We start from the raw sequence: 20,928 nt of genomic DNA on the forward strand, positions 1-20,928 counted from the left end.
CAACAGAGAAACCAGAAGCTCACTGCATAAGATTAAAAATGAGACATCAATTAAAGGGTCTACAGGGCAACATTTATAGCTTGCACATACAGTACATCTCCCAGCCTCAATGTTCAATGCTCTGAAGCAATGAGTAATTATGGGGGGGGGGAGAGGGGGGCAGAGAGACACACACACACTGTGGTATGTCGAATTACTGGGTGAATGAGAGTAGTCTTTGGGGTACTGCAAGTCTGTGTCTATATTGATGCTCTGGCGCACACAAGTGCTCGGTGGAGGGTGCCGACACTTCTTTCGCTGGCGCGGGGGGGGGGGGGGGTATTGCCGTGCTGTTGTTTGTGCATGGGAGGGGGGAGTGGGGAGGGTTTTGGGGTTCTAATGTTTAACTGTCATTCATTCTTTGGGGCACTCCTCTGTTTTCGTGGATGTTTGTGAAGAAAAAGAATTTCAGGATGTATATTGTATACTTTCCTCTGACATTAAATGTACCTATTGAAGTTACAAGTTGTGATCTTCACCTCCTCGATAAGGTTGCAGCTTTTGGCGGCATGGAAGCAATCCGACACAGGACTCGATTAGGGAAAGTCATCACACCGAGGATGCTCCGACAGGCAGGAGACTGCCGTGAACTCGGCAGGTAGTTGTTCTGTGGCTGGCATAGAAGAAGTTCCTTTAAGGCCAGATGCCTCCTTCCGAGTGAAAGGAGCACCAATTACATAACAAATGCAAGCTTTTCAAGCAACTCCCAAAGGAAACCATACATCCCAATTTAGCTCGAGATTCCCTACAGATTGTCACAGCTATTCCTGTCCTATTTCACAAATTTTTTCAAGAGGATCTGATTGGGCCTTCATGCTATAAATAACACATACTTAGCACAACAGAAGATAGTGAAATTCAACTTCTAGACTCCAATATCATTTACACTTCAAAGGATCTTCCTAAACATACTGAACTTCTTGAGGTAGGGTCAACCACCTGAGCCACCGGGTTCTCTGCAACTCAGGGAACAAGCAGGGGGCTGACCAGTTTCAATTCCCACTTTGCTTGGGGTTCGAGTTCAAGTTTCCTCAATGTCTTGACAACAGTAAAATACTCAGCACTTTTCAGTTTAATTTTCCAGATGTAGAACATTGAACAAATTCATCCATACTCCCAAAAGGGCAAAATATCAGCCAAATTTTTAAAAATAATTAAAGGGAACTACATTATCCAACAAGATGGCATAACCTCCTATTACATATACATCTGTGAGTATGAAAAGTCACTTTTGTTACTGCAGACCATTTGTCAATTTAAAAATGGAAGTTGAAACAGTTAATACAAGAAAGAAAACATCACTTTGTGTGTGCCTAAGGAACATACAGAATTAAATGCAGTAAACGGGGTATGTTACCTTAACACTGGTGTGGCTGGTTTGGGTCTCAGCTTCAATGCAGTTGCTGTTCTCTTTTTTCTCTCGACGTGAAGAGGTACGTGTTGCACGACTCTGGTATGCCAACACCGAGGGCAACGATTCGGCAGCATCCGTCTTGATGAAGAATCCATGGACCGTTGCTGTGCCTTGGGAGATGGTAGTGGTCTGATGTGGAGAGTTTGATTCATCTGAGTCTCTGCAGTAGATCACTCCGCTTTGAGAGACATGGATACTAGGAGCACAGCCCATTACTCTAGCTTAGCTCCAGCTGTTGGCTGGACTCTCTCTCTCTCTCTCTCTCTCTCTCTCTCTCTCTCTCTCTCTCTCTCTCTCTCTCTCTCTTTCTGCCACACTTCTTCCAGTAAATCTGCCTTTCTCTCTCTGTTACTGATACATCGTTTGTTCTGATTGTTGTTATTTTGTCCGTATTCTAGATTTTCCCTTTTAATCTGCCTGACTGGCTTTTCCCCTAAAATCAAATGCCTTCCTCTCCACTTCGTTTTCCTGCCTCACTTATTCTCTCTTGTATCTTCTGTTAACAAATAACACATATACATAATTAAAATTCTGTGTAGCCTTAAAGGCTTGTCCATGCACCTTTAATTGATCACCAAAGTGGTTTGCAGCAATATCATCCAGAAAATTAATTTACCATCGTCCGGTAGCCATGAACCTCTGAATCACACTCACATTGATCTTCTGCTTTTCTTCTCAGCAGAGATGACTGTGATAATAATCCACAAGAGGGAGAAAACGTCTCTTGCAAATCCCTATGATTCATGTGAAGAATCATCTGCTCTCCTTATTTCACCATGATGCTTCCATCAGAAGCTGCAATTGTAATTCATTCATTTGCCTATTTGTGACGTCAGTGTAGTCCTTGACCTCTGACCTTGTCTCAGAGGCCATCCCAATTTTCCGTTAGCAACATCTAGGTGCTCTACCTTCGTTACCTGCCACTATTAAAAGAGGTCTGGCTCAGGCAAGCTTTTCAATTGCTCTGTCACACTGTGGCGATCCTTACTGTTCTTCAGATTCCAAGTAACATGCTGACACGGCTCTCGTACAAATCCAAAAAACCAAATAATTACAGCTGTATAGATTGTTACCATATATGTTGAATGTCAACTCTTATTTAAAACAAGTATTTGACTAAAATAGCAGCCAATAGCAAGCAGCTAATTGTATTAAGATTAACTCTAACATTCATCCAAATACTGTGAAATACATCCTTGTTTAAATTATCTTAATCATGTCAAAAATGCTGAATGAATAATGCCCTGAAATCCTGCTTCAGAATTAGATCAATTTAAAATGAATGATTTGAGAGCTACTGAATAACATTAACGCAGACACACTGGTCATGTTGTTATCCAGACAAGAAGAAGCTGTCATAAAGCACCGGAAGAGGAGGGACACTTCCAGTCTGAAAGAACAAACTTAAAGGGAAACTGTCTCAAATTGTTATCAATTCACAGTGGCTCTGGAAATAAGCACAAACCAACATCACATGGTAATAGTGTGTTATTGAATGATAATAAATGTGCATATTTTAACATACTGAGAATCAGAAGCAGGTTTAATATCACTGGCATTTGTTGTGAAATCTGTTGACTTTGCAGCAGCAGTACAATAAAATGCAGAATAAAACAACTGAATTACAGCAAATACATATAAATATATATTAAACAGTAGTGCAAAAATAGAAATTAAAAATTAGTGAGGTAGTAATCATTCTTATGCATAACAATTATAATCAGTTATGCAAATTATAAATCAGAAATAAAAATTCTGCAATTAACTAAGTTAAAGATGTACCCATAAACAATATTGACAAATCTCCTCTCAACTGTTTTTCCTCAGTTGTCTGACTAAAATCAAATCCTATTCATCATATTAGTCATTAAATCAAGAGACACAAATCAAAATAAATAGGGTGTCCAGGGGCAACAGCTGTTTGTGCAGAGCCTGAGGTGCTCCATCAGGGATTTGAACCATCATGGCTGACTGCTGGCTAATTTGATGGGTAAAAGCCCTTTAAGATTGGGAAGGAATCACTGAAAGAGGGTTTGGTGATGATTGGTTCCTGGTATAGAGCCGAAGAGGAATATTCACCCCGTTTTCAATGAATGTGTGAAATGTTACCTGTCACAGACACACCCAAATCTACAGAAGACTAGAAAGCAACACCAAAGGATTAGACCAAAGTCTGCTATCCCCATCTGCTATTCACAGCCATTTTGCCCACTGGTATATAATCAACTTAACCTGTATAGTTGAAAAGCACAGTAAAGGTCATAAAAGATACGAGCAGAAATAGGCCATTTGACCCATCTAGTTTACTCTGCTCCTTCATCATGACTGGTTTATTATCCCTCTCAACCCCATTCCCCTGCCTTCTCCTTGTAAGCTTTGATCTTACTAATTAAGATTCTATCAACCTCAACTATAAATTTCTCCAATGGCTTGGCTTCTCCACAGCCATCTGTGGCAATGAATTCCACAGATTCACCCTGGCTAAAGAAATTCCTCCTCATTTCTGTTCTAAAGGGACATCTTTGTATTCTAAGGCTGTGCCCTCTGATTCTAAACTTTTCCACTATTGGAAACATTCTATCAACTAACACTATCTTGACTGTTCAATGTTTGGCTGATTTCAATGAGATCACCCCCCCCCCCCACCCAAGTCTAAATTCCAGTGAGTACGGGCCCAGGGGTATCAAATGCTCCTCATATGTTATAAAATAGGTGGTGGTGAATCAAATGGGAACTTTAACCCCATGCAGTCATTGGTTTAGGGTTATTTGTTGTCCGACATGGTTGGCAGATAACACTTCATTGCTAATGAGCTGAAGGTTACATGTAGGATTTCTTCTTTTCCCATGAAAAGTGATCAGGGTTCAAAATTTCCATCAGTATGTCTGTCACCTTAACAACTTAATCTACTAGTGTAATTAATAAGCATTGATTGGAGCCATCAAATATGCCGCTACATGGAAAATGGTGGTTGTAAGGAGGGCAAATGCAGTCAGGTTTTCAAAAATCAGTTCTGTCTTTTCAGCTCCCTGGTTTAATTTAATTTAATCAAATTTCTTCTAGATTCTGTTGAGTTCCCCATCAAATAATTAATGTCATTGACAAATTATTAGAATTGCATGGGGGCCTGTCACTTCAATTGTCTGTATCCATTATTTGTATTAGGCACAATAGGTTGAAAAATCAGGTCTCAGAACCTGTCATTATGCACATAGTGAGGAACCATAACTTACCACAAAATGTATGGGAACTGTACTGCTTTAAGCCAGGGGTTCCCAACCTACGATCCATGGACACTTGGTTAATGGTAGAGATCAATGGCATTAAAAAAGTTGGGAACCCCTGCTTTAAGCTACAGCATGGCATGCAGACTTCAATCCCTGTGGAATAATGGTTTTACCATAAAGGCACTGAATGTCAGTGGTGGCTCCCCATTTCTTTTGAAACACAGAAAGGCAAGGAAAGGTTTGTTCTCACAAAACTTCATGAGGTTCCTTAATCAGATATCTGCAACACTATCAAGATGAAATACTCAAATTTCTGGAAAAGCTTGTACAACAGTACTTGTTATAGAAGAAGTTTATAATGAAGAGGTTTCGGGGTACTTGGAGGCACATGATAAAGAAGGGCAAAGTAAGTATGGTTTCTTTAAGCAAAATGTTGCCTGAAAAATCTGTTGGAATTCTTTGAGGAAATAACAAGCAGGATAGACATAGGAGAGTCAATGGATGTTGTTTACTTGAATTTTCAGAAAGCCGCACATGAGGCTGCTTAACAAGAGTCCATGGTACTTTAGGAAAGGCACTGGCATGGATAGAAGTTTGGTTGACTGGCAAGAGGCAAAGAGTGGGTTTAAAGGGGGCCTATTGGGATTGGCTGTCAGTGATTAGTGGTGTTCTGCAGGGGTCAGTATTGGGGCCACTTCTCTTCACATTATAGGTCAAATATCTGAACGATGGAATTGATGGCTTTGTAGCCAAGTTTGCACACAATAGGTGGAGAGGCAGGTAGTGTTGAGTCTGCAGAAGGACTTAGATTGAGGGAATGGGCAAAGAAGTGGCAGATAGAACACTTTACTAGAAGGAATAAAGGCACAGTCTATTTTCTAAATGGGGCAAAAATTCAAAAACCTGAGGTGCACAGGGATTTGGGAGTCCTTATGCAGGATTCCCTGAAGGTTAACTTTCAGGTTGTGTCAGTGGTAAGGAAGGCAAATGCATTGTTAGCACTCATTTTGAGAGGACTAGAATATAACAGCAAGGATGTCATGCTGAGGCTTTATAAGGCATTAGTTCAAAGTTCATAGTTCCAAGTGAACTTATTATCACCATAAATAACTCTGAGATTCATTTTCTTGTGAGTAATCACAGTAAGTAAACAAAATACTATAGAATCAAAGAAAGACCACCCCAGCAGGACGGACAACCGCAAGAAAAATAAAAGAAATAATAATAATAAATAAATAAATAAACAATAAAAATCAAGAACCTAAGATAAAGAGCCCTTGAAAGTGAGTCCATAGATTGCGGGAACAGTTCAGTGATGGGGAGAGTGAAGTTATCATAAGAACATAAGATATAGGAACACCATTTCATCATGGCTAATCCAATTTTCCTCTTAGTCCCAATCTCCTGTCTTCTCCCTGTGTCTCTTTACACCTTGACCAATCAAGAATCTATCAACCTCTGCCTTAAATGTACAGAAAGACTTGGCCGCCACAGTTGCCTGTGGCAAAAATTCCACAGATTCGCTACTCTCAGGCTAAAGAAATTCCTCATCTCCATTCTAATAGGACACTCCTCTATTCTGAGGCTGTGTCCTCTGGTCTTAGACTCTCCTACTATAGGAAACATTCTCTCCACATGCACTCTATCAAGGCCTTTCGATAGGTTTCAATGAGGTCACCCCCTCATTCGTCTGGATTCTAGTGAATACAGACCCAGAGACATCAAACACTCTTCATAGGATAAGCCATTCAATCCTGGAATCATTTTCGTTAACCTCTTCTGAACCCTCTCCAATGTCAGTGCATCCTTTCTAAGATAAGGGGCTAAAACTGTTCACAATACTCCAAGTGAGGCTTCACCAGTGCTTTATTAGATGTCAACATTACATCCTTACTTTTATATTCTAGTCCTCTTGAAATATATGCTAACATCACATTTGCCTTCCTCACCATAGACTCAGCCTGCAAATTAACCTTTTGGGAATCCTGCACAAGGACTCTCAAGTCCCTTTGCACCTGTTGTTTGTATTTTCTCTCCATTTAGAAAATAATTTAGCCTTTCATTTCTTTTGCAAAGTGCATGACCATACACTTCCTGAAACTACTCTATCTGCCATTTCTTTGCCCATTCTCCTAATCTGTCCAAGTCCTTCTATAGCCTACTTCCTCAGAACTACGTGCTCCTCCACCTATCTTCATAGTGTCTGCAAACTATGCAACGAAGTCATCAATTCTGTCATCCAAACCGTTGACATATAATATAATGGAATTGAGTGCCATTACTTCAATATTTCATTACTTAAATACATTGCTTGGTTTCCACAGGAACTTCTCTTGAAAGGGAAGGAATGAGCAAAAATAATTGGCTGCAACACACGATCCCTGTAGAACACCACTAGTCACCAGCAGCCAATTGAAAAGGTTCCCATTATTCCCACTCTTTGCCTCCAGCTAGAATATTTCCCGCAATATTATGGGCTCCAGTTCAAAAGCCTGATGGTTAAGGGATGAGGGGTCAGACTGCACTTAAGGGTATTGAGAGCAGTTTTGGTCCTTTTATCCAAGAAAATGCATGCTGGTATTAGAAAGGGTCTAGAGGAGGATCACAAGAACAATTCTGAGAATAAAAGGGTTAGTGCATGGGGAGTGTTTGATGGCTCTGAGCCTGTACTCACTAGAGTTTAAAAGAATGAAGGAGGATCTCATTGAAGCCTATCGAATATTGAAAGGCCTACAGTGAGTGGATGTGCACAGTATGCTTCTTTTAGTGGGCAAGTATAGGGGCAGAGGGCACAGCCTCAGAACAGAGGGACATCAATTTGGAATAGAGACGAAGAGTCTTTTGTGCGTTTAGAGGTTCCCAATCTTGTTTATGCCATAAACCAAAGAGTCCCTAGACCCAGGTTGTGAATGTCTGAGCTGGAGAATGATGATTTGATGGAATTCATTACCACACACAGCTGTGGAGGCCAAGTCATTGAGTATATTTAAAGTGGAGGATGAAAGGTTCTTAAGTAGTTGAGGCATCAATTATTACAAGAAGAAAGCAGAAGATTGGGGTTGAGAGGGATAATAAATCAGAGAGGATGGAATGGCTGAGAAGACTCGATGGGTTGAATGGCCTAATTCTGCTCCTGTGTCTGATGGTCTTATGGTCCAAGAACAACCAGACTGTCGTTAATGTCCTTATTAGTCAGGAAAATACTTGCATCAGTAAAACAATGCATCATGTCCTTATGACATCGAAAATGCCCCATGGTCAATGAATTATTTTTGCACTGCAGTCATTGCTGTTACATCAACAAATGCATTACCATGGAGAGTTTACGAATAGAGACTCAAACACATTTGATAATGTAAGCATTTTCCATATCGAGCATGGACGCATTCTTAAACATAGTAAATGATTCACCATGGTGATGACTCTGTTACAAAACACTCATCAGTATTCCCTCAATTAAATATTCAATTATCCCTGCTCATTCCTTCCCCTTCAAGAGAAGTTCCTGTGGAAACCAAGCAATGAATTCAAGCAATGAAATATCAAAGTAATGGGACGCGATTCCAAAGCTGAGCAAATTAGGGATGATGACTCACAGAGAGCCTAATTTCTCAGTAAACATCCCTGCAAAATTATGCCAATGCAAAAGATAAATAATTGATAGAATCATATTAAAAATATAGTGCATAAGTTTGGTTTTTCGGTGCTCCTTTAGGGGAGTTTTGTGAGCTAGAGACAGTTGTTTAAATCAGGGCTATATTTTCATGCTTGCTGCAGGCAATGACTACATTCAAATGTAGTTCACTGTTAAATGCTCAGTAGTATTTTACAAATATGAAAGACATTTTGGACAAGTCATTCAAATTTGTTCTTTTTTCTTCAAGCACGCCTGCATTATGGCCATTTGTGTAACAGAAGCCCATCCTTGCTGTGTTACTCCACGACTACCCAAAATTTGAGATACAGAATAAAATTCACTCTTGATGAAGTTATTTGAAAGTCAAAGTCTACTTTTTCCAACTCTCCTTTTGTGCTGAATATAAAAATGATTTAGCTTCGCATTAAAGAGAACTGCAATACAGACTGTTTCCTAGAACTGCAACATCATCACCACCACCCCAAATCCGACTGTACAAGGGTTTGCTTATACCCACACTTCACACTTCTCTACTCCTGGTAGCATTACACTATACAGGTGAACCCATCTCCCCCATCACTACTGTTTAAGTGTGGGACTGGGGGAGAAGGGTGTAGTTTGCAGTCCACAGTCCACATCCCAACTTTCCATAACACAAAGTCACATCATCCAAATCTGTAGTTCAATCACAAACAAAAGAAAAATCTGCAGATGCCGGAAATCCAAGCATCACACACAAAGTGCTCGAGGAACTCAGCAGCCAGGCCGCATCAATGGAAGAGATGACATTTTGAACCGAAACCCTTCATCAGGATAGGAGGAAAAAAAACAAGGAGTCAGAGTAAGAAGGTGGGGAGGGGGAAAGGACGAAACACAAGGTGAAAGGTGAAACCAGGAGAGTGAAGTAAAGAGCTGGGAAGTTGACTGGTGAAAGAGATGCAGGCTGGAGAAGGGGGAATCTAATAGGAGAGGACAGAAGGCCATGGAAGAAAGAAAAGGGAGAAGAGCATAAGGGGGAGGTGATGGGCAGGTAAGGAGAAAAGGTGAGAGAGAGAAACAGGAATGGGGAATGGTGAAGGCGAGGCACATCACCGGAAGTTAGAGAAATCAATGTTCATACCATCATGTTGGAGGCTACCCAGAAGGAATATAAGGAGTTGCTCCTCCAACCTGACTGTGGCCTCATTGTGACAGTAGAGGAGACCATGGACTGACAGGTTAGAATGGAAATGGGAAGCGGAATTAAAATGGGTGGCCACTGGGAGATCCCACTCTTTCTGGTGCACGGAGTATAGGTGCTCAGCAAAGCGGTACCCCAATCCACATTAGGTCAAGCCCCCTTCTCTAGTCCTCTATCTCTTTCAGCAATCAACTTCCTAGCTCTTTACTTCACTCCTCCCCCTCTACTCCCAGTTTCACCTAACACCATCTGTTCCTTCCTTCTCTAACCCCAACTTTTTATTCTGATTCATCTTTTCTTCTCTAGTCCTGATGAAGGATCTCAGCCTAAAACATCGACTGTACTCTTCTCCATAGATGCTGCTTGGCCTGCTGAGTTCCTCCAGCAGTTTGTGTGTGTTGTCATCTAAATTTGGAGATTGCTTTACTATTATCACATGTACTAAGACACAATGAGAAATTATTTTGCATGCTATCATACAAATCATTTCATCGCATCAGTATGTTGAGTTAGTAGAAGGACAACGTAGGGACACAATACAGAACAGTTACAGAGAAAGTGCAGTGCAGGAAGACAATAAGGTGCAAGGTTATGACCAGGTAGATTGAGTTAAAAGCTCATTTCCACTTTCAACAGGAAATGAGGTTTGGAAAAAAATGTATTCATTTACTTTTTATCCCCACTTTATTCCATTTCCACAATTTCTTCTACCCACAAACCGTAACGCGAGGGTATACCCTTTACAGTATAAGGGTACTGAAATCAGAAAATCTCTTCCTTATTTTTCTGTTTGATGTCTTTTTTCCAGTTATATGACATGGTGTTGTTCATCCCTCTACTTAGCAACAAGTTTAACCCCATAGAATATAGAACAGTACATTACAGGAACAGGCGTTTTGACCATAAAGTCAGTGTGAAACATGATGCTAATTTAAACTAATTGTATTCCCCCCACCCCAATGTAGTCATTATCTCTCCACTCACTCACTGCCTACTTATGTGCTTGGGTAAATGTTTTATAAATGTTGCTATCGTACCTGTTACCACCTCTTCCCCAGGCAGCTCATTTCAGGCACTTTCCACTTGTATACAAATAAAATTGCTTTGCTTCCTCTTTCAAACTTTATCCCCCTCATCTTAAAGCTATGCTCTTGCATTTGATATTTTTACCCTGAAAAAAAATACTCTGACCAGCTGCCCTCTCACAATCTCATCTATTCCTCTCATAATTTTATATGCAACCCTTGGTTTGACTAGCGGCTTAATCTAGGGGAAGACAGCCCCTGGCCCGGCCAAACTTAAGAAATCTTGTTTGGGTGGATGCTGCTTGATGTGCTCCCCGTTACAAATCAGTACCAGAAATAACAAACAGTACACAATATGTGATTAAACAATTGAGCTTTATAATTCTTAATTTGACTATATGGTTAGTAAAGAAACAAAAAGGAGAAAAGAGCCCATTCGCAAGAAACAATCTAATGCCTAACGTTGGAGCTAATAGTTCCATCCATTTACTCCCCATCAACCTCCTCTGAGGGTAGCCGACCCTCAGACCCTCGCTCCGTCCACTCCATCCGATGGTCTACCAACTCTCTCCATTCACATCTTCTCTCTTCATCTCTCCCTGACAAAAGACCGCAAAATCCCTGCTCCCAGCCCCACAAGAAATAACAACATCCCTTTCATTGGATAGCGCACATTTTAAAGCCTCCATTATCTCTAGTCATAACCCAAACATTGCTGCTGCAGAGAAACCCTTACCTTAGCAATGAAACATCACAGAGAGGCCATTACATTAGCAGTGAAACCTTACAGCACATTACATAGTTAATTCTACCAGGTCACCCCTCAGAATTGGATACTCTAACCAAGTTTGTCCAACCTTTCCTTAGATCCTTCTCCAATCCTTCCCCATTCTTCGTGGAATGTGGCAGTCAGAACTGTATACAAAACACCAAATGTGGCCTAATTAATGCACAATACAACTACAATATGACTTGCCAACATTTGTACTTAATGACTTGACCGATGAAAGCAAGTATACTATATTCCTTCTTAATCAACCCATCTACTGTGATATCACTTTCATTCAGCTATGGACTTCTACCCCACAACCCCTCTGTACATCAATGTTTCTAAGAGCCATGCTATTTGCTGCATCCATTTGACTTGCCATAGTTCAATATTACACAGTTTGTCTGGATTAACCTCCATCTGCTATTTCTCTGCCCATATTTACAGATGATCTATATCCAACCTTACTATTCACAACTCCACAAATTTGTGTGTTGTCTACAAACCTAATAATCAACCCTTCTACATTTTAATCCAAATAATTTGTATTACAGACAACAGAGGTCCAAGCACTGTTCCCTGTGGAACATGACTGGTCACAGATCTCCAGTCAGAACAGCACCCCTCATCACCACTCCTCTATGGCTAAGCCACTTTTGAATCCAGACTACCAAGTTATCATGCATCCCATGTGACTTCCCAATCTTCTGGACCAGCTTACCATGAGGGACCTTGTCAATGGCTTTTGTAAGCCCAGGTAGACAGTTTCATCTTCCTCACCACCTCAAAAAACAACTCAAATTTGTACGTTAAAACCTCCATTGTAAGCTGCTCCTTGCAGACTCACTCATTACTTCCATTGTAATCATTCTTTAATGTTCTACGTCAATGCACTGTGCAGTGATTTGATGTGTATGAACAGACTTCAAGACAATGTTTTCATTGTATCTTGGCACATGTGACAATAATAAATCAATACCAGAACTGTATGCAATACTCCAGATATGGCCTTGCAAATTTATAACGTTCTAGTTAGGCCACATCAGAAGTATTGCATACAGTTCTGGTTGCCCAATTATAGGAAGGATGTCGAGACTTTGGAGATGATGCAGAAGAGGTTTACCAGAATCCTGCCTGGATTAGTGAGTATTTGCAACAGAATAACAAGAGGTTGGACGGGCTTGGGGTGTTTCTCTCTGGGATAGCAAAGGCAGAGGGGAGATCTGATAGAGGTTTATACGATTGTGAGAGTTCCCACCCACCATCCCAGAATTGAAATGCTTAATATCATAGGGCATGCATTTATGGAGAGGTGGGGGAGAGGGTAATTTCTAAGGAGATGTGTGAGGCAAGTTTTTTTTTTAAAAAAGAGTGGTGGGTGCCTGTAATATGCTACCTGGGCTAGAAGTAGGGGCAAATACATTAGGGCCTTGCAAGATTTGTTTAGATAGGCACAGAAATGTGAGGAAAAATGGAAGAATATGGATGTAGTGTAGAGAGAAGGGTTTAGTTGAGTTAACCATTTGATTACCAATTTAATTGTTTTGGCACAAGATTGTGGAGTGAAGGGTCTGTTCCTGTGCTGTACTCTTCTATGAGCCATGTTCTAGTACCCTACACAAAATCATGCTGACTATTTCTGAACCATACTTTCCAGAAGTGAATAGACCCTTTCCCTAGGAGACCTTGCCAGTAATTTCCCTACCATTAATGCAAGATCTGATTAAAGGTCACTGACCAGAAACACTGTTTTTTCACTCTCCTTAGAAGCTCCTTAATCCAGCATTTTCTGTATTTATTTTGGATCTCCAGCACTTGGCCTTTATTTTACTGTTAGATTCCTCTGTTCCTTTTGTTGGAGCCAGATCTCTTTGCTACTATTCTGTGTGGAATTTACACAACATTCATTACGTTCTATCAATTTCTCCTTTCCTCACTCTCAAACAGGCTCATATATTACCTCTCCAATTTCTGAAATACTTTTATTATCAAGCAATTTGTCTTTCCTGGTCGCCCATGAGCCTGTTTTCTTTATCCTCCAGCTAGTCCATTGCTAAATTAGTACAAACCTTTCTTTTCATTTATTATGCCTCTAAATAGGTTTTGCTAATAGATTTTCTAACCTCTGAAGTCAGCCCCAATATTCATTCTACATGATGAAATTGACCCACTGTGTGAGTACATCTATGGTCAGAACATACAAATTGTAAGTTATTCAACTGTAACCTGACCTTCAGCATTTATGAAAGACATTTGGGTTGAAACTAACTCTTTTTCTGTCTCCACAGATGCTACCTGACCTGATGTCTACAACATTTTGTGTTTTCATTTTATTGTTAATCGTGATTCTAATAATATAGATTCTGCAATGAACTTTAAAATAGAGCTTTATTTAAAATATAAAAACATATTATGGTTCCAAAATGCTTAGATACCCAAGGAGCTCTGCAGCAGATCTCATAAAAGGTGGCCAGTTTTGTCTGTAGCATGAAGAAGTCTTGCAGTTTACTCTGAAATGGGCTGGCTGATTAGTTTTCATTCTCTACCCTTTTCACATAGCTGCCAAACTGCATCTTTCCAGCACATATTCATTTTTTTTTCCTAGTAAAAAACTGAATTTGCTTCCATCAACCTTTTAGGCAGTGGTTTAAAAATAACCTGCTGACTCAATCTTTTTAAAAATTGTCTTAAGTAGTTATCCATTGGTTACTTTCTCTCTTGCCAATGAAAACAGCTTCTCCCTACTTACACCAAGAAAACATCTCATTTTTGCCTAACCCTATTCCATTTCCAGGAATAGTTCCTCCTAGTCCCCCCATGGAAATGAATGTCTTGTACCAGTAGCTGGTTTTATGAAAGTTTGTTTGGTTCTTCAGGAGAAAGTTACTTGCATTCTTTGTTAATTGATTTTCAGGGACTCGGTTAACAAACGCAGTCTCTCCAGTCCGGCAGTTTGCTATTTTAGATATCAGCTAACCCTGTGTTACATATCCACGTTCTATCTGAAAGCAGCATCTCATGACATAGAGGGTCTCTACTCCAGTTCCATCCACAAAAAGGAACACCGACAGGAGCAGGCCACCAGGTCCCTTGAACCTACCCCTACCATTCAATATGATCAGGGTTGATCAATGCTGGCCTCAGCTAGTCTTCTCTGCCAGTTCAACACAACCCTCAATCTTTTAAATATTTGTCTTTCACCATCTTATAAACTGGTATCCACAATGCCCAGGAGCAGAAACTTCCAGAGTCATGACCCTAGAGAAATTTCCATGCAACTCAGTTTTAAATGACCAATCCTTTATTTCCTAGCAAAAGCCCCTTATTCATGACTGTTCCACTCATGAAACCTTCCCTGTCAACCTTCTTCAGAACTTTACATACAGTATTTGCACAAGGGCACGCATATTTCTTCTAATCTCCAAGGAGTACAGATGAAGTCTAAGACTTCTGCTGATATGAAAATCCTCCCCTCTGAGGAAGCACTTTAGTGCATCTCTTTCGGACTGCCTCCAATAACACTATATCCTTTTGTTAATAAAAGGTAAGGGGACTAAGCCTGTGCACACTTTTCCTAATGCAGCCAAAACAACCTGTACCACTTTAACAAAATATTTTTAAAAACCAACCCCTTCAGAGTAAAGGACAAAATACCATTTGCCTTCTTAACTACTCATTGCACTACCGACTAATTTTGTGGTTCATGCAGTAAAACACCTATATCCGTGTCCTTAGATCCTGTGTGAGGGTATGTGAAGACATTTTTAACCTCTCCCTGCTTCAGGCTGTGGTTTCCTCCTGCTTTAGAAAACCACTGTCCTACCGGTACCCAAGAAAAACTAGATAACTTGCCTTAACAACTATCATCCAGTGGCTCTGACATCTACCATCATGAAGTCCTTCGAGTGGATGGTCAAGTGGAGTTTATTGTCACCTGACTACATAGAGAACCAAACAAAATGTTCTTTAGACCACAGTGCACCCACAAACATGTAACACACATAGCACATAAACCAAAATATTACTATAAACAATAAAATGTAATTAAAAAGTATGCAGAGGTAAACAGTACAGTATACAGCAAACAGCATGCTGACCTGGTGATGAGACCTTGTTAGTGACAGGGTATTCATTAGTATCACAATCTGAGGGAAGAGGTTGTTACCCAGTCTGGCAGTCCAAGTCGTGATACTTCTGTCTCTCCTTCCTGGCGGTAATGGGTCAAAGAGATTGTGGGATGGGTGGTAGGGATCCTCAACAATGATTTGCGCCCTTCTTCTGCAACGCTCCCAGTAAATGTTGCACACGGGGGGAAGGGAGACCCCAGCAAGGGAGGCCAACCATTGTCATATCATTGGTGAACTTAAGTGTCAAGGAGTCAGTTATAGAGGTGTACAGTACAGAAACAGACCCTTTGGCCCATCTAGTCCATGCCAAACTGTGAAGTATGAATTGATTTCTTTAACAGCAATGAATCCCACCCTCCCAATCTCTTGTTTGTGCATACACTGTTGTCTACACATGCTCATTATTGTACTCCCTCTCTTGCTGCAATGTGAATACACCAGTTAAAGCCATCTCTTGTGTGCGTGCTTTTATTCAATTGATATGTAGTTGTGCACAGACAGCCAATTGGCGACAAGTATGAGCTTGTATGTCAGAAAATATCATGAACTATACTGACAGTTATGGGATGAAACAGTGAGAGTTAAACAGAATGAGAAAGCCATCACACGAATGCTAACGAAAGTGTGAGTACAGTGCACAGAACAGTGAAAGACACATTGAATTTAAAGTGAAAATAACACGGGGTGGCTTCAGTCGGAAAAGTAGATGAACTTGATAGCACTAATAAAAGCTAGGAGTCATACATCTTAGCAAAAGGAAGCCCCTATGCTTCTTAGTTCCTACGCAACTTAGTAACCCCTGAAAAGCCAGCGAGCAAGATGTTTGACAAAATTGTAACAATTTAACATAGTCAGCACAGCTTTGTCAAGGCAGGTCGTGCCTTCCCAGCCTGGTTGAATTTTCCGAGGATGTGACTAAGCACATTGATGAAGGTAGAGCAGTAGATGTAGTGTATATGGATTTCAGCAAGGCATTTGATAAGGTACCCCATGCATGGCTTATTGAGCAAGTAAGGAGGCATGGGATCGAAGGGGATGTTGCTTTGTGGATTCAGAATTGGTTTGTCCACAAAAGGCAAAGAGTGGTTAGAGATGGGTCATATTCTGCATGGAGGTCGGTGACCAGAGGTGTGCCTCAGGGATCTGTTCTGGGACCCCTTCTCTTTGTGATTTTTATAACTGACCTGGATGAGGAAGTGGAGGGATGGGTTAGTAAATTTGCTGATGACACAAAGGTTGGAGGTGTTGTGGATAGTGTGGAAGGCTTTCTGAGGTTACAGCGGGACATCGATAGGATGCAAAACTGGGCTGAGAAGTGGCAGATGGAGTTCAACCCAGATAAGTGCGAGGTGGTTCATTTTGGTAGGTCAAACATAATGGCAGAATATAGTATTAATGGTAAGACTCTTGGCAGTGTGGAGGAAGCTTGGGGCCCAAGTCCATAAAACACACAAAGCTGCTGCACAGGTTGACTGTGTGGTTAAGAAGGCATACGGTGATTCATCAACTGTGGGATTGAGTTCAAGAGCCGAGAGGTAATGTTACAGGTATATAGGACCCTGGACAGACCCCACTGTGCTCAGTTCTGGTCACCTCACTACAGGAAGGATGCGGAAACCATAGAAAGGGTGTAGAGGAGATTTACAAGGATGTTGCCTGGATTGGGGAGCATGACTTATGAGAATAGGTTGAGTGAACTTGGCCTTTTCTCCTTGGAACGACGGAGGATGAGCGGTGACCTGATAGAGGTGTGTAAGATGATGAGAGACATTGATCGTGTGGATAGTCAGAGGCTTTTTCCCAGGGCTGAAATAGCTAACACAAGACAGCACAGCTTTAAGATGCTTGGAAGTAGGTACAGAGGAGACGTCAGGGGTAAGTTTTTTTATACAGAGAGAGGTGAGTGCATGAAATAGGCTGCTGGCGACAGTGGTGGAGGCAAATACAATGGGGGCTTTTTTAGGTAATTTCTAAAGTACATGTTTGACACAGCACTGAGGGTTGAAGGTCCTGTATTGTGCTGTAGGTTTTCTATGTTTCTAATTTTACAACATCATTTGAGCTCTAATCTGCAGGTAATAGCTGAGAGATTTAGATTTTACAAAAGGAACCAATCAAAAGATGAAAGCATTTCTGAATATATTACAGAACTGTGCAAACTTTCCCTGTACTGTGACTTTAGAGATGGACTTTCTGATGCAATGGAGGACAGGTTCGTATGTGGCATGTATAGTCAAAGCACTCAAAAGAAGCTATTATCCGAAAGAGACTTAACCTTAGAGTGGACATTGACCATTGCAATATTGTTAGAGAGTGCAGCAGAACTACAGAAAAGGAGAGGCTGGCAGAAACAAAATATGATTGAAAATTTGATGAAGGGTCTCGGCCCTAAATGTCAACAGTGTTTCTTCCTATAGATGCTGTCTGGCCTGCTGCATTCCACCAGCATTTTGTGTGTGTTACAGAAAAGGCGGTTTGAATGTGAAATGCACAAAATATCCCTGAATAGTGCAGAAGTCCAAAAATATTATGATGTGGCAAATCCTTCCATGATGCAAATGACTTTTGGTTCAAAGGAAAAGTCTGCAGAAAATGTCACAGACAGGGTCACATAGAGAGTGTGCAAGATAGACAAATAGCACAGCTGTATGAAAAGTATCAAAACACAAAACTAAGAAAAAGCATAAAGTTATCAAATGTAAAACATAATAAGACAGCATAGAGTCTGACAAAGGTGAGTTGTCATGCCTAGAACTTCAAGGTATAAATGAAGCAGATCACAAAATCATCTGGATCTGCTGTAAAACTGAAAATGGAGCTGGATACAGGGTCAGTGTTGTCCACAATTCCAGAGGCTGACTACAACTAGACTGACAATCAAAGCTCAATGTGACATCAACAGGCAACTGCAGCCCAAATGGTAGCAGTAACCGGAGGTTGTCACAGCTACTTACTGCTAATTAGGTGGTGTCTGAGAAGGGAATAGATAAACAGATCAAATAATTGGCCAAAAGCAGCTCGGGATGCCATAAAGTTCAAAATGCACTTCTACAGGCACCATTACACCTGTAGGAGCGGTTGTCATTACCATGACAACAAGTACATATTGATTCTGCTGGGCCATTCATGGACTTCATATTCCTGATTGATGCCGATGCTCATTCAAAGTGGCTGAAGGTTATATCAATGAAATCAACCACCTCAGCAAAGACCGTCTCTGCTCTGAGGGCCATCTTCACCAGAAATGGGTTACCAGAACCAACTGTGAGTGACAACGGACCACAATACATGTCAGAAGAATTCCCACTGTTCATGAAGAAAAATGGCATCAGACATTTCAAGTCAGCAACAAATGGGTTTGCTGAAAGGCTTATCTAAACCTTCAAGAAGTCCATCAAAGCGATGGACAAGAAGGACATTTCTCTCAGCACAAGGTGGACAACTTACTTTTTGTTTATCAGAACTCTGTCCATGTGATGACAAATCAAACACCTGCAATGCTGTTCATGAACAGGAATCTGGGACCTTGCATAGGCATCCAGAAACAAGATCTACAGAGCAAAGTACAGAATAAACATTTCAGCCAATTGCCAATTGAAGCAGCTAGGAGCTTCAAAATAGGACAGGAAGATCTAGTGTGTCATAACCGAGAAGACAAATGAATGCACAGTAGGATAGCTACAAGTTCTGGACCACTGATGTACACAGTGGATGTTGGAGATCAGACATGGAGACGCCATGTGGAACAGATACTGGATGCTCAACCATAGAACACACCCAAGTCAACTGCATCTAACAAGACGGACACATGACAGTCACCAGACTTGCCCCTCAGTGATGATCATGTCACTGACAGCAATGTGACACCAGAAACCGAGAACATTATCTTAGACAAGACACCTGCCAAATCCGATGCCACTCCACAGGTCCAGAGGTGCTATCCTGAAAGAAACAGAGCGCCACCCAAAAGACTGAATCATTAGGACTGTGAAGTTAGTTATGGCCTGTTATTGTGAAGGCATGTTTACTTGGAATATGGGTTCACGAAAAGGGAAACCGAATGTTTTGTACATATACAGTTTTATGTTGCATTAATCTAAAGGGGGAGGAAGTGTAACGTATGGATCTATTTCTTCTAGGGCAATGACCTCCCCCCACAGTTCTACATATTGACCTATTGTCTGCACATGCACTGTTGTGTATGCATATAGTGTTCTCTACACACGCGCATTGTACTCCCTCTCTCATTACAATGTGAATATGCCAGTTAAAGTAATCTCCCACATGCATGTTTTTATTTAATTGACACGTAATCGTGCACGGGGTGTTTGGGGTGGTTTGGTCCTGACTAAATGTCAGGAAATGCCAATAGTGATTATATAGCTTCTCCCACCCAAGACAACTCCAGCTTTATGTAGCACTTAGGTCCAGGTGCACCCTGTCTCGCTGAAGCAGCTCTGCCTATGGCGAGTGTTTGGTGCCAGAAAATAACCAGACCAATGGTGGTGGTGTCACCTAAAAATCACTGAAGTCTCCGGCAGCAGGGAGGTGGATTCCAAGCTTTGGTGGAGGATTGTCTTTGTACAACAGCAAAGGTTGGGTAAAGTCTAGTGTATGATTCCCAATTGGGAACACCAGTAGAGGTCAAATGCTCTAGTTAGATGAGCACTGCAGCAACAGAATGCAATGGCAAATCACTGTTGAAATTTCTGCCTAGCCAATCATGGAAAGAAACAAAAGAAGGAAACCAGACAACAGCGTGCAGGTGACACCAGACCGTCATCCAGAGACTGTAAGCAATAGGGAAAGGCTAAGGGTAGCAACATGGAACATCTGTACACTTTACCAGAAAGGAAAGTTGGACAACACATTAAATGTAATGAAAAGGTTGTAAGTTTATATCTTAGGCCTGTCGGAAATTAGATAGACCGACAGTGGCAAAATCACTAAGAATAGTTCTCTGATAATGTATTCTGGAGGTCAACAGCAGATGTATGGAGTTGGAATTATTTTAAACAAATAAGTATCAAAATGTCTGATAGGATATTGGGCGATATCCGACCTGCTGCTTTTAGTTAAATTAAGGGGTAACCCTTAACGTTAGCATAATCCAAGCCTATGTACCAACGAATGATGCGGATGAACAGGATATCAGTTTTATGAAGTGCTTATGAGCAATGTAAACCTTAGGATACAAAACTAGTCATGGGAGATTTTAACTCCAAAGTTGGACAGGAAAGGGTTGATAACCTCACAGGATCTTTTGGATTAGGGGAGAAAAATGAAAATGAAGAAAGGTTTACTGATTGGTGTGTCAGAAACAACCAAGTGATCACCAATACTTGGTATAAAAACCATCCACGTAGATAGAACCACAGAACCATAGAACATTACAGCACAGGATCGGGCCTTCTGGCCCTTCTTGGCTGTGACAAACCATTTTTCTGCCTAGTCCCACTGACCTGCACCTGGCCCATATCCCTCCATACACCTCTCATCCATGTACCTGT

The 20,928-nt window shown here is 41.0% G+C and overlaps 1 protein-coding gene across 6 annotated transcripts in view; it reads right to left on the bottom strand.

Moving 5' to 3' along the window:
- pde8b (phosphodiesterase 8B) overlaps nt 1-20,928 on the bottom strand; it is a 272,856-nt gene that overhangs the window by 192,458 nt on the left and 59,470 nt on the right. For 2 of the 6 annotated variants that reach the window (XM_073048235.1, XM_073048234.1), the window contains exon 1: nt 1,397-2,577. The exons of the other annotated variants lie outside the window; for them this stretch is intronic. In XM_073048235.1, the coding sequence (XP_072904336.1) occupies nt 1,397-1,666 (270 nt within the window). In that variant the 5' untranslated portion in view covers nt 1,667-2,577. Of the gene's footprint in view, nt 1-1,396; nt 2,578-20,928 lie in introns of those variants that run through there. 6 annotated transcript variants of the gene reach the window in all.

Source organism: Hemitrygon akajei, chromosome 6 (genome assembly GCF_048418815.1).
Source record: "Hemitrygon akajei chromosome 6, sHemAka1.3, whole genome shotgun sequence".
Taxonomy (NCBI): domain Eukaryota; kingdom Metazoa; phylum Chordata; class Chondrichthyes; order Myliobatiformes; family Dasyatidae; genus Hemitrygon; species Hemitrygon akajei.